The sequence below is a fragment of the Strongylocentrotus purpuratus genome, unplaced genomic scaffold (assembly GCF_000002235.5).
Source record: "Strongylocentrotus purpuratus isolate Spur 01 unplaced genomic scaffold, Spur_5.0 spur5_scaffold_10, whole genome shotgun sequence".
Taxonomy (NCBI): Eukaryota; Metazoa; Echinodermata; class Echinoidea; order Camarodonta; family Strongylocentrotidae; genus Strongylocentrotus; species Strongylocentrotus purpuratus.
Window position 1 is genome coordinate 20,551,020 of NW_022145595.1, and position 16,693 is coordinate 20,567,712.

Here is a 16,693-nt window from a genome sequence, read left to right on the forward strand (position 1 = left end):
CGCAAGTCATTTCATCAGTAAACCATTTGTGTTGTTACAAATCAGACGTTTTAGAAGTCTCATAAATTCTTTTCTCTTCTTAAATGCATGGTAACACTTATTTCCTGTAGGCCTACGCGTTTCTTATATGATTTTAGGCATATTCGTAAACAAGATCGATAAAGTCAATTCATTGGATTGAACACAATCGTAGATCGGAGAGGGGACATTAAAGGGTATGGAAAGAAAAGGAGAGGGAACTCAGGGAAGAGAGGGAGAGGGAGAGAGATAGAGATAGAGAGAGAGAGAGAGAGAGAGAGAGAGAGAGAGAGAGAGAGAGAGAGATAGAAAGCCTAGAGAGAGAGAGAGAGAGAGAGAGAGAGAGAGAGAGAGAGAGTGAGAGAGAGAGAGAGAGAGAGAGAGAGAGAGAGAGAGAGAGAGAGACTGCGAAATAACGGGAGAAATATGATCTGTCTCTGAGGACCGACCTTTCCATTTCATCAACCCAAAGACACGATTCAGTACCAAACCGGGGTCCGTCCGACAGAATAGTTAGCAGAGACTGTGGATCTAAGATCTCACTCTCTTTAATTGTATATCCTCCCCAAATTATAAATATATATATAGTTATGAGTTATGTATGTATTAATTGCGAAGAGCATGAACCACAATTTTATCAAACAAAATTTAAAGAAAAATCAAAGGCGTAAATATTCTTAACGAATTATAACGCCAAAAGCACACAAAAAAAAAAACGGCAACAATAAATTCACTAGCCCCAAATGTCACTTGATTTTATCAAACAAAATTTAAAGAAAAATCAAAGGCGTAAATATTCTTAACGAATTATAACGCCAAAAGCACACACAAAAAAAAAACGGCAACAATAAATTCACTAGTCCCAAATGTCACTTGATAAGGCACAGATGTATCTTTCTCCATTCTCTCTCAGTCTCCTACACTTTTTCTTCTTTTTCTTCTTCTTCTTCTTCTTCTTCTTCTTCTTCTTCTTCTTCTTCTTCTCCCCCTCCTCCTCCTCCTCTTCTTCTTCTTCTTCTTCTTCTTCTTCTTCTTCTTCTTCTTCTTCTTCTCTCCTCCTCCTCCTTCTTCTTCTTCTTCTTCTTCTTCTTCTTCTTCTTCTTCTTCTTCTTCTTCTTCTTCTTCTTCTTCTTCTTCCTCTTCTTCTTCTTCTTCGTCTTCTTCGTCTTCTCGATCTCCTTCATTCTTCTTCATCATCTTCTTCTTATTATTATTTGCCTTCGTTTAATAAGTAGGTCTAAATATAATCAGGTACGTAGCCACGGGGGGGGGGGGGGGTTCGGTTGAACTTTTTTAGACCCCCCCCCTTTTTTTTTTACCCGGCGATCAATTACATGTATGTGCCCCCCCCCCCCCCCCGAAGGAAAAAAAAAAAAAAAACACACATCAAACTCATATAATTCGATAAATTTAATCAGCATAAGCATTTTGCGGAAGTTATTTTATGGTTGATCTATTATAAAGCCTAAATAAAGATTACCTTTATCATGACACTGTAGTGTGGGGTTTTAACGATCATAAGTTGCCTTTTATAGCTACGTCATTTTTGTCCAATCATATCTTTTCTATTCTTTTCATTCTTTTTATATAACAGTCATCGATATATATATATTTCGAAAAATGTAGGCCCAAAATACGAAGAAACTCATGTATGACGTCAAAAGCGAACTCTACCTAAGAGTCGTGTGTACTATCTGTCGGTGGTATGACGTAGAACTGTCAACGGTTTATCAGTGGCAGAAATGAGTCATGAAAACAAAAATAAATCCAACAAAATCTTCCATAGAGTATAGGCGCTATTAAATCTTTGCCCGTTTGTCATGTATAGATAGAATATTTCAGGATATTGTGTGCGAGAGGTAGCCGTGCGTTGTACGTACGATTAAATGCCAAACATAACGCTCACGCGCTAAACGTCAACTAAAACGATAAGATTAAGTTAGCTTCGACGAGGGCGTATGCTCAGAAATTCACTTCTGTGATATATAATTTTCAAATAAAAAGTTTTGGTAGTTCTTGTCATTTTTCTCATTAGGATCAGACATTGACTATCTCTTGGTTGACTTGGTAAGTATTTGATATTTTTTGTTGTTGTTTAATAGAACAAACGCACGAGTAATACTGGCTCAGTTTTACCTTACTGTTGTCCCACATACCTGTATTTATGTAAGTTCTTTATGTGTTTAAAACGGTTCTAATAATGTAGACTAATATTAATAATCGAGCGAAAAATTTCGCTTTACCTATCACGTAAAGTGCTGTCAATATTCACACCCAACGAGAGTGGTATGAGAAAGAATAAGAAGAGGAGGAGAAATATGTGAGAAAGAGACAAAGAAATAGATCATTATTGCCGCCATAATTGGGGTTGTTTTGGATTAAATGAAATGGTGACTGAATGGATCAAGGTCAGGATGAATCAATAGTGAATTGATGTTGATGAAGATGAGGAGGATGACACGGGATGGTGATGAGGAGGACGAGGAGGATGGGGATGATGGTGATATACAAAAATGATGATGACAGACAATAAATGATAACAATTTTTTACTTTTTATGACTACCCATATATAGCATTGGGTTTTGGTTGACATTGAAATGAGAAAAATAGATGGTTTATTGGTGACACGACATTAGCTCCTGCGACAATTGCTCCGGGCTTTATTTCGTCTAAGATGTAGGGTTAGGGTTAGGGTTTCAATAGGGTTTTATGTTAGGTTTAGGGTTAGGTTTAGGGTAGGGTATAGTGTTGAATCCAGGGTTGAAGTTAGCCATTCGATTAGTGTATGAAATTTACAGCGGAGCAATTGTCGCCGGAGCAAATGTCATGGAATCGTTTTATTTTCACATGCTCATTTTGAGATTACTGCATAACTCTAGAATAAGACTAGATGTCTACTGTTAGTTTGATGATTATTGATTTAACAAAAAGCAAAGAAAATGAATGAAATTGTTGAAGACAGAAATTGATTTAAAAACCACTTTTTGTCATTTTCCAATCTCTTTAAGTGTTTCACTTTAATTATGATTGGTATAATCATCTATTTGAAATATTTTGTAATGCTAAATGCACTAATAATTTTTTTAAAAGAATTTAGTAAATAGAAAGAATAGTATGATTTTGCTGTCAGCTGCACAAATTTAAGTTTTTATCAGGTGAAAAAGATATTTATATAACAATCTCTTGATTGGTCTTTGATATTTTTATCATAATCATAATATTTCTTTGATTTAGCATAACAAAATGTAAATTACCCTTTCTTTGGGGAATGTAAAGTTATTTATTCTGCTACTTCTGCTGCAAGTTATGGAATGTTTGTATTTTCAGATTTGTTAATGTTCTTGTCTTCTTGAGTTATTAAAACATCAAGCAATATACATATTAATACGTTGTCAAGAGCCTTTGACACTTTTAAATATTCCCTAGGCAAAGCTCCTGGAGAAAGGGATTCTGAGCTTGTCTTTTAATGATACCATGATCTAGTTTCATCCCAAGAACCATTTTACAATAGAAAGGCCTTAACAAAGAGTAAGACCTAAATGTGCCGTGCCTGATATACAGGCTGGCCTATACAAAATGGGGAATTATTTTAGTAAGAGAAGCGATACCAAGTTGGCCAAAATTGGTCAAGTATTTCTTTTGTGAAACAATGTTTAAGACGTCCACCGTAAGTGCTCCTTACAGAATAATGTATCATTGTGTGGTCAAATGTCAAATTGAACACAAACATGATATTCACACATATTTTTCTTTTCTTCAGGAGTTTGAAATAACTTGTTAACCACAGACATAAAAATATACCAATGGTTTTTATATTTTAATTTAATGCTGTTTCATTGATACTGGACAAATATGAGCTCTTACCTTTAATATGTCAAAAATGTTCCCTAAAATAAATTCCTTCTACTAAATTTGTGAATCTCGCTAAGTTGGTATCATTTTCCTTGTGAAAGATTCTCCTTCCCCTGGTACCAGTGAATTTGACTCTGAAATATTGGAACTCGGAAGGATACTATTCTGTTTTTTTTTTTTACTGCCCTGTATTTATAACTATGAAAATCATATAACCTGTGTCACCCTACATTAGTAGATTGTATAGAAAAGTGTTACCTTTAATTCAACAAGCTGAATCATGATTATGATTATGATAGTGATAAAACTAGAATGAGTCAGGTGTAATGTGAAGACAGGTGGGCAATCATATCTCAAGACCAGTAGCTAAGTAGATACAATCCAGGAAACTGTTGATTTGTGACAAGAATGGTATTGATGGCCTATAAGCTGTCTGGAACAGGTCCATGTAAACACTAGTCTGGTATCAAGGAGGAGTGTGATTTTTTTGATTTTCTCTTTGTGAAAATGTGTTTGACTGAGTAACAATGGATAATCAAGAGTTATGCAAATTAGGTGGTACATGTAGAGGCTAAATACTTGTAGGGAGAGGTGAGAGGGGGAAAGGGAGAGGGGAAGGGAGTGAATGAGAAAAAGAGATGGGGTGAGAGGGGGAGAAAGAGAAGGAGGAGAAAGTACAAAAAATAACCAAAGACTAAGAGAGGGAGGGAAACAGACTCAGACTGAAAGGAAATGAGCTAGGAGAATAGAGAACAGGGTAGAATGAAGACAAAAAATTTGAAGATAAGGATGGGTGAGTCCCTATATTCTCGATACCTGGCCGTAATGATACATTTAGGGATGGACATTTTTTCCAGACAAAAATACATGTATGGTACAATAGATGGTATTATTATCATTACAAATGGCTTGCTCTAGGCACATTTGAGAACATAAATTGCCACAGGAGATGTTGAATATGATTTATACATGTAGTTTGTGTAGTTCCCTGTTGTTGACAGTTTGTACATTGTCTTCCCACAGGTTCATAACACATACAAAACAGCATCTCAAATTTTCCCAACTGATCGCTCGTTGACCACCACACACCAAAGATGAGCTACCCATACCCAACCGGAGGGGCACCCTACCCCCAGCAAGGGGGCGGCTACCCACCCCAGGCAGGGGGCTACCCTCAGCCAGGAGGCTACCCTCAGGCTCCGGCACCTGCTGGATATCCCCCACAAGGAGGTTACCCCCCAGCAGCAGGTAAGATACAATGGGACACCATGACATTTTGAGTTGTTTTTATTGTTATTGATATGATTTTGATGAAAAAGGGAATACAAGTTTATAAAGCAGAGTGCAATTTTTTCCTTTCGTTAAATATTTAGAAAGTTACATCGCATTGCATTTCCGTAGAAACAAATTTTTATGAAAATTCACTCATCAATATTTAATAATAAAGGGAAGAAAAAAATGATTTTTTGTTGCAAAAACTAACCCATAAAAAATTTAAGTGTTATTCAACCCATTGACAACTGGAAAAAGCATGAGCAAATATTGGGTGGATTTTTAGAATTAATTAGAAATTGAATAATTAATGCTCTGCGTATCTGTCTCCAATTATTAATTTTATTAATAAATTTTTCAGAGTTTGAGAAATTGCATGTAAGACTTGGCATTTTATAATAGTGTTATTCAATAAAACAATAAAAATCATAAATCTCACAAATTTCAATTAAACAAAAACAATCATAAATCGCACAAATTTCAAGACATTTAAGAAGCACTCAGATGCCCATGAAAATATTCATTAGTTAGGATGAGCTTTAATATTACTATAAAAATGAGGTAGGGAGATAAAATAATAAGAAATAAGAATTCCAAAGTAAAATATTATTCTTAACAATTGACTCATTCAAGTTCAGTTCATTAATTTTGATGTTTTTTTTATATGAATTAGTGTTTTTATATATTGTATTTTACATTTGTAAAACATTGCCCAATTCGGCCCTTTAGGCCGCGATGCATTGTTGTTCTTTTATTCTCAATAAAACCATTATCAATTAATCAATCAATTATAAATTTTTGATCTAAGGGGGTTACCCACCAGCAGCAGGAGGCGGATACCCACCCCCGGCTGGAGCAGGGGGTTACCCTCCCGCCCCTGCACCTGCCCCAGGCTACCCACCGGCTCCAGGGGTTGGTTACCCCCCACAGCAACCCTCCTATCCCCCAGCACCACAACCAGGTTACCCCCCTCAACAGCCTGGCTACGGGGCACCACCACAGGTAGGCAACTCATTACCCTTAAGACTTTTCTGACAAACAAATGCAATTAAACATATCAAGGGCCCTCAAACATGATAAATTATAGAGACATTTAAGAATTTAACTGGATTGGATTGAATTAGTCATAATTATTGAATTAAGAAGCATGTGAAATGAAGCCTCACTTTCAGTGAAAAAGAAATTATGTTTCTCATATTATTACTGCATTTAAGAAATCACATCCAAAGTGCTTCTGTAAATGTCCTCCAAATTTTTTTGAACAAAATATGAATTAAATTCTTTGAGAACTTATGTCTGTTTATACGTTCAGGAAGATGTCAATAGTTTTGCAATTTTAGGTTGTATGACCTGCAAGAGGGCATTTTTTTAGAGGTTGGATTCATTAGTAAAAGGTATTACAAAGTTTTGGTATGGGGTCATGAATTTGGTTCAAATTAACATATTGGAAGCATATGCGTTCCTACAATATTCATTGATCGTTGTCCCGGTTGAAATCGAGTCTAAAGTTATGAAATTATAAATAATAAACTCTTTATGTTGTATAGCTCCCTTTCAAGGTCAAGATATTAATTTAGCTATGAAACGATGTTTCTTGACTAAAATCGACCGATTAGCTATTCCCGTTTGGAAATTATATATCACAACTACATGTTCTGAGATTTTCATGGTCGCAGCTACCATTATAAGGCCGTAGGCGCTATTTGAAATTTATCAAAATTTACCGAGAGCACCGGTAAATTTTTATATTCAATTTTTCTCGAAAACAGAAGTGTTTTAGGGGTTAATTTTTTTAGTGCTTAAAATACATCCACTGGGGCATCCAAATTTATCAAAATTGTAAAGATTCACTATCCACCCAATTTTCAAAATTTCCCCAAACTTTGTATTACCTTTAACCTTATTATTTGAAGTTTTTCTTTGGTTTAATTCATACTGAAATATATGTTGATTGTGCTATATGATTAATTATTGTTACATAGCCTCTAGATTCATTCAGGCTAGTATCCTAGAAAAATTGTTTTTGGAATCTAAATTCATGTTACTGTATTATAACTGCTCAATTCTAGGCCGGAATGCCTATGCCATCAGACTATGGATCAATGCACGGCGGTGGTTTACCGTATGGCGCTCAACCAAACATGGGATTTGCAGTAAGTAATTTTTTTTTTCTACATGAAAAAGTGGAATTTTGTACTCTCACTTTAAAAAAAAAATGTTTGTCTGTTTGTTTTTATCTATGATGCTATGATTCTACCCTCTCTCTCTCTCTCTCTCTCTCTCTCTCTTTCTTGCTTTCTCTCACCTCTTCTCCAATTTTTAATACTTTTTCTCACTTGACTTTGCCTTTTCTGTGCCTTAAAATAATGTGATGAATCTCTCTAAATATATTCTTTCTTGTAGATTTTCTCAACAAGTAAAAAGTACAATAATAATCATGAGTTTAATACAGATAAAAACTTGTCCTTCCAGTGGTTTAAAACTAATCCAGTTATGGGAGGGTGGTCAGTCTGTTTTCCCTTTCCATTTTGATATGGGGGCTTATGCTGCCTGTAAGTATATACCCCCCATGTAATGCATTGGGTTACAAACAGGTACACAGATGTTGCCTAGGATTGATGTTATTACACTGGCAGTAATGTGGTTGATTAGCCCCAGTTCTGTGTGTCTTGATGTACAGCAGTTAATGCATATTTAATCAGATGTACATTACCGGTCGCTTTTAAAGATCACTGCTTGCTCAGTGTCAATCAGGGCTTTCTGATTCAGCAGCGTACCTTAGGACATCAGTTATACAGTAAAATAGGGTGAAAAGTTATACAAATTGGAAAAGAGTTACCCCCCCCCCCCAAAAAAAAAAAAGAAGAAGAAAGAAATAATGCCGACACTCTGTATTTCTTTGGTTCACATATTATTAAAATAGTAATTATTAGATCAATTGATATAGCGCAGCTACTTTAATAATGAATATACTCTACTAGTCTACTGCGCTGTCATGAAAAACAATATTCATAACAGTGCTACTTTACAGACGCACAATTAAAAAAAGCTATTCAAAAGCTCCCGAATACAACTGCGTCTTCGACAAAACAAATAAGAAAAGTATATTGAGTGTACTGAGAACAAATGTATGCCAAAAATAATTTTCCATTTTTGTCCCTACACTGTTAATTCTACTCTATGGAAATTGTGTTAAGAACTTTCACACCAGTACACAAATCTTTCCATGGCTGAATCAATCCATTGGAAGAAGTGGTTAAAGCATATTTTAAACTCTGAAGCAAATAAAAATAAGATATCTTTGTTTAGTCAGATGAGTAAGATAAAATAAGAAAAAACTTGCCTATAAGGATTTAACTACAGAAATATATTTGATTGTTAAAATGATATAGTCTGAAACATTGTGTGAACGGTGAACCTTTCTGTACATGTAATTAAAAAAAATATAAATATTACTCTTGATCATACAGCTACCCATGTAGCAAACACTAATTCCACTAATTGCTACATGTGTATGGAGATTTACCAGGTACAAGGTTCACGTCTGTTTGTTGAAAAGTGGTGTATGTCAATATTCTACTGTTGGTGAAAGCAATTGAGCGTGTCGTTTGTGCAAGAATCGTGGATAAATGGAAAGCAAGATTTTGTAATTTGGGCCAGAAAATAACACTCTTAAGCTTGGATAATTACTGGTCTGAATCAGTGCATACTCAAGAAGTGATGTAAATCAGATATGATGTATATGGTGATTTAATATCTGACAGCGATGTTTTTTTAATTGGTGTTTTAAGCATTTTTGTTATTAAAAACAATATTTTATTTAATAATATTAAAAAATAAAATACAATGTTCATTGTGATCAATGCACATCAGTGAAGTTTTGTTTATAATTTATTAATTTGTTATTGATATTATAAACATTTTATGTAATTATCAGTTAAAATCACAGATAAATTGGCAGCTAGTTTGCTTCCATTCATTGTGCAAGCAGAATATATATATATATATATATATCAAATATAATGTTATAAAAATAAATTGTCTTTATCTTTTAATAATATTGATAGATCAGATACAGTGTACATGGTGATTTATAGATCTGTCATTGATGCTGATGATGTCTGCATTAAACAGTCAATTCAATTAGAGCACATCAAAATACTTAATAAAATTTCACTTCCCAACATGCCATGTGCTTACATGCCAGAGTACCGTGTGTACTAGATGTCTATCGCCAGACAATGCTAGGCGAAATACTGCCTTGTGCATTTACTAATGACAGCACCATATGCCCCAGCATTGAACTTGATATCATCTTGTGCAATAGTATGTATCCAGTATCCCTCCTCAAGTTTAGTGATTGCCTGTTCACACACAACAAAATGTATATGGAACTCGTATTAGAAGCATCACATACAATACGTGTAAGCAATAGAAGAAGAAAAACATTTTACAGAGAAACATTGTATAAAGAACCTTAATCTTAAGAAATTAGATTAGAAGAGGGAGGTCAGCTGACATACATTGTACATGTTTAGTGTCAGGCAGCCTAGCGGCTGACAGCTGGCCAATTATTAGCGTGCTCTCACAGCAAGCCTGCCTATTAAAACCATATTTTTGAATGATACTGTACATGCCAAAACAGCCATAAGTATAGCTATACTTTTTTTTCTTCATTTTTTTCATTGTCATTTTGTTATACATTGAATTTTGATTGTGCGAAGGGGGGAAGGAGTAGGGGGATTGCTTATACACTTCTGATGCATTGACCCATAACAAAATATGCTAATAAATAATCTCACAATAATTTCAGCATAATATGCCCCAGAATCACTGCCTTTCAAGTTTCAACTCATATGTGTAGCTTGCTACGGTGTATGAATTGACCTGTCCTTGAAATTACATACATTCCACAAGCTGTGCGTTACCGGTAATCCACATTTTTCTGTGAATTTGATCATTGATAACCTCACTCTCAGAATTATACATGAAAATCATTGAAACAGACCACATAGTTTGTTGATGGCCTTTTTTAATACTGAAAACGACGGTACATGAATATGGTTGTGTTTCTTTTTTCCATGGAAACTGTTTCCATTAACATCCCACAAGCTGTATGTTACTGGCACCGGTATTCTCCTATTTTTCCTGTGAATTTGATCATCTGTAAGCTCACTCTCAGAATTATACACAAAAATCATTGAAACAGACCACAGATTTAGTTGATGAACTTTTTTCGATACTGAAGAAAAAAAAGAATGTTTTTTGTTCCTTGTTTCCATGGATACTTATTACATAATGTTCATGATCATATTTTGTTTATACTTTTTAAGTGGGTTAATTCTGTCTACATGTTGAAGAAAATATGTCGAAAGATATCTGTTGTTCATGTAGAGCATAATGATGACCAGATGTTTTCTGTAGCAGCTTTATATACCTCATGAAAATGAAATAGGATGTCATCAAGTAATATCCCAATTTATCCAATATCCAGTTTCTCTTTCCATAAAGTGGGTGATTAGTTTAGAGAATAAGTGAGCTGTGACAGAAACGGAAGCTGGCCAAATGGAGCATAACATTTGTTAATTATACTTATACTTTCAAACCATAAAAAACTGAAATGTATATCTCATCATAATAACTACATGTAAATCACTTCTTAAGTTGTGACACTCTTGCCATGGTTCTCGAAATAGGAAATGGCCCTCAAGGCCCGACATAGATATTACTACCTAATGTATGTTAATATAAGGTTACAGAAATATTACTACAGTGTAGATATTATTTTAGTATACATAATATTTTTTTTTAATTCTCATGTTTTAATGTTTATTTGTAGTATTTATTATTATTGTTTCCATCTTCAAATCTAATTCCCTTAATTATTGCCTTCATATCTATAGGATTGTCCCTATCCAAATAATCCAATGGTGTGTATCTATGCCTCGTTTCCTATCATATTGCTTGCTGTTTATGTTTGTGGTGAGCCCCCTTCCCTCCCCCAAATTTGAAGGAAAAAAAACCTCACCATCATTGCATGAACCTGAATGTAAATGAGAAAGTAAAAAGTATTTACTGTAAATAGAGTATGGAATATATAAGGACTTTAAACATTTATGGATTGAAAATGGAAGTACCGGTAGTTAGCATGGTAGCAAAATCATTCAAGCAACGGGCTGGAGTAGAGCAAATTCAGTGTTTGTAAATTGTAAATTGTTTAGAACCAGCAACCTTGACAATTTGGCCATTATGATGTCATACTTTGGTATTCTATACCTGTATCTTGTAGGTGTGTTACCTTTTACTCTGTTTGTGTGGTGATTGAATGAAGTGAATTACATAAAAAGGGATTTAAACTCTCAAGTTGTTATCATACATAGCATGCTAAGGAATTTACAAATACACACATAGTGTGTTTCCATGAAAGATTGACAGATTGACAGTATACAATGTAGTTCGTACCACCATGGAAACCACCATTACACATGTATAAAAACACTTTTTCATCATTTCCTTAACTGAGGTGTGATATAATGTATTTCGCTCCAAGCTAAAGGTGAAATATCTATCACCTCTCTATTAAAAGTACCATTTCCACTCATCTATAAATATTGATATAAATTCTCAATTTCCTTGCTTTCATCATGCAATTCAACTTTGACTGCATGTATGTAATCAGTGCAATGATGAGGTTTTTTGTGTGGCACCATCAAAACTTGGTTTAATTTAAAGTTCTATATACACTGTATATAGTTCTATCAGTAATTTCTATCCTCTTTGATAAAATGGAAAAGAAAAACAAACAACTGAGTGTTGATGGACTAACCGTTTGATTCCTGCACGTACATGTAGAGCTATTCTCAATTTTAAAAAACCTTGCCATTAGTTTTGTGTTCATTTAAACTTAAATGTCATTTGTATTGCAGCTTATTTAAATAATTTGCTGAGTTTTGCTCTCTGACCTACAAGTAACTTTTCTATTTTCTTAAATATTTATAACTCTATTCGTCTTTCCTTCCCCCATATATCTACCCAGGGTGCTCCTTATCCAACGGTTTGTACTAAATATATTTTCCGCTTGTGTGATGAGTTTTAGTAACCATGCACGTCCTCTAGCCCAACCTTTAATGGAATGGAATCTTGTTAAACATAATTTGATTTTATTGAATTTTATTTGTTGCAGTTGTGTTTATTTATTTGACTCTTGACCCGCAATCTTCTCCTTTAATGTTTCTTCTAATCATTGGTTGTCTGATATTTCTGCCTGCCCTCACCCCTCCTATATATGCCCCCCCCCCCCTCTCTCTCTCTCTCTGTCAGTCAGTCTGTCTGTCTCTCTCTCTCTCTCTCTGTCAGTCTGTCCATCTCTTGCCCTCTGTCAGCCTGTCTCTCTCTCTCTCGCTCTCTGTCAGCCTGTCTCTCTCTCTCTCTCTCTCTCTCTCTCTCTCTCTCTCTTACTCTCTGTCAGTATGTTCAGTTCAAGTTCAAGTTGTCTGTCTCACTCTCTGTTAGTTTATGTCTATATCTGTGTCTGTCTATTTCTCTCTCTCTCTCTCTCTCAGTCTGTCCATATCTTGCCCTATGTTAGTCTGTCTCTGTCTCTGTCTCTGTCTCTGTCTCTGTCTCTGTCTCTATAGTCTGTCTCTGTCTGACTTGTCTCACTAACAGTTTTGAATTCTCTTCCCCCTCTTGCTCCCCCCCCCCTCCACCCCACCACTCCTCTTGCCATTAAAACCTTCAGTTAATTAGCACAGGTATTGTCTCTTCAATCAAGTTTTTTTGTTTTTTGGGGGGGTCGGGGGGGGGGGGGGGGGGGGGCTTTTAGGAATTTGTTGTCTTGAGGTTCTTGCATTTATTTGTACATGTGCTTTGTATATGTTTGTTTGTTGTTGTCGCAATTTTTTTTTTTTTGGGGGGGGAGGGGGGAGGGGGGGGGGGCTTAAATCCCTTCCAGAATCCTGATAGGGGCCAGGAATCAAAATAAGTTGGAGATCATTTGGGCATAATAAGAAGATAAAAGAATAGAATACAAATCTAAGTGAATTATTCATAAATCAAAAATAAGATTTTCAGTTACCGGTACATGTATATAATCAGAGCATAATTTGTCTTGCCTCTTGCTATGCACCTTAATTATATGTGATCTCTGTGTAAGGAAAGTTGCCAAGTTTGTAATGCAAAAAAAGGAAAAAAGTACTTGGGTTGACGACCAACTTGCATAATTTTGCTTTATACTTGAGCATACATCTTAATAAAACAACTCAACAGGACATTGTAGTTTGATCTTCATCTTCAGAATACGTATACAGCAAACAGGCTTTTTTTATACTAGAATTCAGACATGGTGTTGTATTTTTTGCAAGTACAGAAGATCAAGCTCCATCAAGATATTTTAGAATGGTGATGCGATAGTGAAATCTTGCCAATTAAGGTTTGTTCACATATACCCAGTAAACTGCAGCAGTTTACCACTACTTATCTGAACAAGCCTCTAATGTGAGCATGGACTGATGCAATCTCACCTCTTTCGTGCATGTATGCATGGAGTGGATGTGAAGTAGCACTCAAGATTTATGCCTGGCATGAATGACCCTGTAGGCCGCACATTAATAACAGTTTATCTGAGTGCTAGAGATAATTTATGACTCTCATTAACATTAAAACTATGTGTTCTCTTACTTATGATTCTATGCATTATTTTAGGTTGCTCTCTAGGGCGATTTGTGTAATGTTTTCTGTACAATGTGTCGTTTTTTCCATAATTTTGTCCTGTACAATATTATCTTTTTTCCATAATTTATTTCATCCCCAAATGGCAAAAAAAATTGATGAGATCATTGATTATTATTAGTTATACCTCATACTTGGATAGAGCCATTAATCAATTGTCAAATCAAGAGATTTTCATTTTTAAATTAAATAACTTGATGAATATCTCATGTGGAAAGGGACACATTGTACAGAATCTCCATTTAGCATTAATAGAACATTTGGTGCTTTGTGCATCAGTAGATGTGAGTGAAAATGGCGTTAACATCATCTGCTATTTTGTCGAGTTACATAATGCCCTTCTGGCTGTAAGCAGACGATATATTGTGATTTTTGAAGCTCTCAAGTTGCCCTTGATATGAAATATAACTGTTTGTTCCAAGGAGTTTAGGAAAATTTGTATAAAGAATTTTTTCAGAGCTTGAAGGGCATAAATCTGTATCAAAGTACATGTATATGAGTTAACGCCCTTCTGGCTCCAAACAGACAATTATCATGCAAGCTAATTGATAACACCTGAGTTACAAAAAGATAAAGTGAAATCCTTCCAAGAAATTCCTATCAATTCAAACTCAGACACAGAATGCTAGAAACACACCTGCCCAAAGTACACCAATTGTGAGGCAGATAAAGATTATCTATCTCTTTTTTAAATTTTTATTTGTTTAATTAATACTTGTTTTGAAATTGGTATTTGAGCAAGTGAATATGTGCTCTGACGGGTGTAAAACTATGTTTGTGTAGCATCCGTGATGCGTGAGATTTGAAAGGAAGTATAGTGTTTTAGCAATTGATATTTCATTTTTACAGTGTGGCATTTGTATGATTTGTATCACGATTGCACTCGATAAATAATTATACAAATACCGTATATTACATGGAATTCAGACTTATAATGCATACGAAATTTCAACAATCCAAATGATGAATAATGTTTATATAAAAAGTAATTTGCCATGCATGGAAGTTTTGTACCTTAAGCATGGATCGAAACATAAACAGCAAAATTATAATATAATAGCACTGCACAGACAAGTTTCTTTAGTTTAATTGGACAGAATCGTATTTTGAAATGTAAAGAAAATAAGGAAACTGGTTCAACAAATTTCATGTTTTGTCTGAGCTAATTTTGCCCAGTGAATTTCAACAGTCCATTTTTAGAGTGATATGATATTACGATGTGGAGTATCATTTTTAGATCCTAAACTAAATTACAGTCATGTTTGCCAGTCTCTTTATATTGACATAGTATTTTTCATGGTTGGTTATATACATATTTACTCTGAATCATCTCTTTAATAGATAGAGTATAGACTGTAGAATAATAATTTAAGAACAATAGTTGGTGATATTTTATATAAAATCATGAATAAGTGATAACATTTAGTGTGATAAATAATGTAATACATATGTTTTATGTACCGGTAAGTAATAGTTTGTAGAATGTGCTTGAAAAGAATGCGCTTGAAAAGAATGTGCTTGAAAAGAATGCGCTTGAAAAGAATGCGCTTGAAAAGAATGCGCTTGAAAGAATGCGTTTGAAAGAATGCATTTGAAAAGGAATTAAAATTGCCTGTTACAAGATAGTGAATATCTTTAGTGGTAAACAAAAATATGATCAAGCTTGTGCACATTTCAATGATTTTGTCATTGATATTATGAACCAACATCCGAACAGTAATATATATGACAGATTTCCGGTTCAAAATATTGATGACGATATATATGCAGCATGGTACAATGTATTTTTCCCCATATCAACTACATACATGTATAAATAAGGCTAAGTAAACTTCACATTTCCTAAATACTCATCTGTGCCCTTTCATTTTCTTCTTGATTGTATTTATATTGTTATAACATGAGATGACAAAATATCAGTATAAATCATTAACAGAATGAGGAAATAAAAAATATATGCAAGTGCACGTAGGTACTAAATATTATATGAAATGTGTGCAATTTCGAATCTCTGTATAGTGTAATACATGTATATAGAAAATGAAAAAAGAAATAATTAAGAAACCTTGTTGAAATTGAACCTGTAGCATTTGTACATATGGGTAGAAATATGAAATATCAAATAATATAGGGTCTCATCATCCCCATTATCACTTCTCTTCAAAAAATGAAGAAAAAAGAAAAGAAATTGAAATGAGTAACTAACTAGGAATCAATTTTAGTTGGCTTAACTCTTTGTCAGCTTTAGTCAACAAAATGAAGTGGAACAAACAGGTCTGCCATGGTTGACTTTTGTCACACATATAGCGTACACATATAATATAATATAATATAAACTCATATACTTTAAAGCCTGTCTGCACTACTTGCACCCTCTATACAGCAAATAATGCCTAAGCACTACCCGTTGGTCCCCCATAATCCCCCTTTTCTTATGTTAATTGAGAGCTGGTTTGATGAGATAACCACCCGTCAGTGACCACGCAGGGAGGTCTGATCCCTCCTGGCCAAATTAGTGCAGATAGGCTTTAATACAGAGTTAATGTCCTTCTTGCTCCAAAACAGATAATGTACTCCAAACAATAAGCCAGTTTCGTAATGTAACCAAATTTAATGCATACGTCTTTGTGAAGTGCCTCAATACAAATTATTTCATTCACCTGATAAGAATAATAGTATTTCAATAGTCAGAATGCAACTGCATATATTAAGTGTTGCTAGGTAGGTCAAGCCATAATGTTTGTCCAACCTGGCAACAACTTAATATATGCAGTTGCATTCTGACTATTGAAATACTATTATTCTTATCAGGTGAATGAA

The 16,693-nt window shown here is 34.6% G+C and overlaps 1 protein-coding gene across 2 annotated transcripts in view; it reads left to right on the forward strand.

Annotated features, from left to right (window-relative positions):
- The first annotated feature begins 1,954 nt into the window (after nt 1-1,954).
- Nucleotides 1,955-16,693, forward strand: part of LOC583435 (annexin-B12) — a 41,639-nt gene continuing 26,900 nt past the window's right edge. The window contains exons 1-5 of one of the 2 annotated variants that reach the window (XM_030979724.1): nt 1,955-2,085; nt 4,895-5,119; nt 5,952-6,145; nt 7,213-7,296; nt 12,180-12,197. In XM_030979724.1, the coding sequence (XP_030835584.1) occupies nt 4,966-5,119; nt 5,952-6,145; nt 7,213-7,296; nt 12,180-12,197 (450 nt within the window). In that variant the 5' untranslated portion in view covers nt 1,955-2,085; nt 4,895-4,965. The remainder of the gene's footprint in view (nt 2,086-4,894; nt 5,120-5,951; nt 6,146-7,212; nt 7,297-12,179; nt 12,198-16,693) is intronic. The other variant, XM_030979725.1, reaches the window with a different exon arrangement.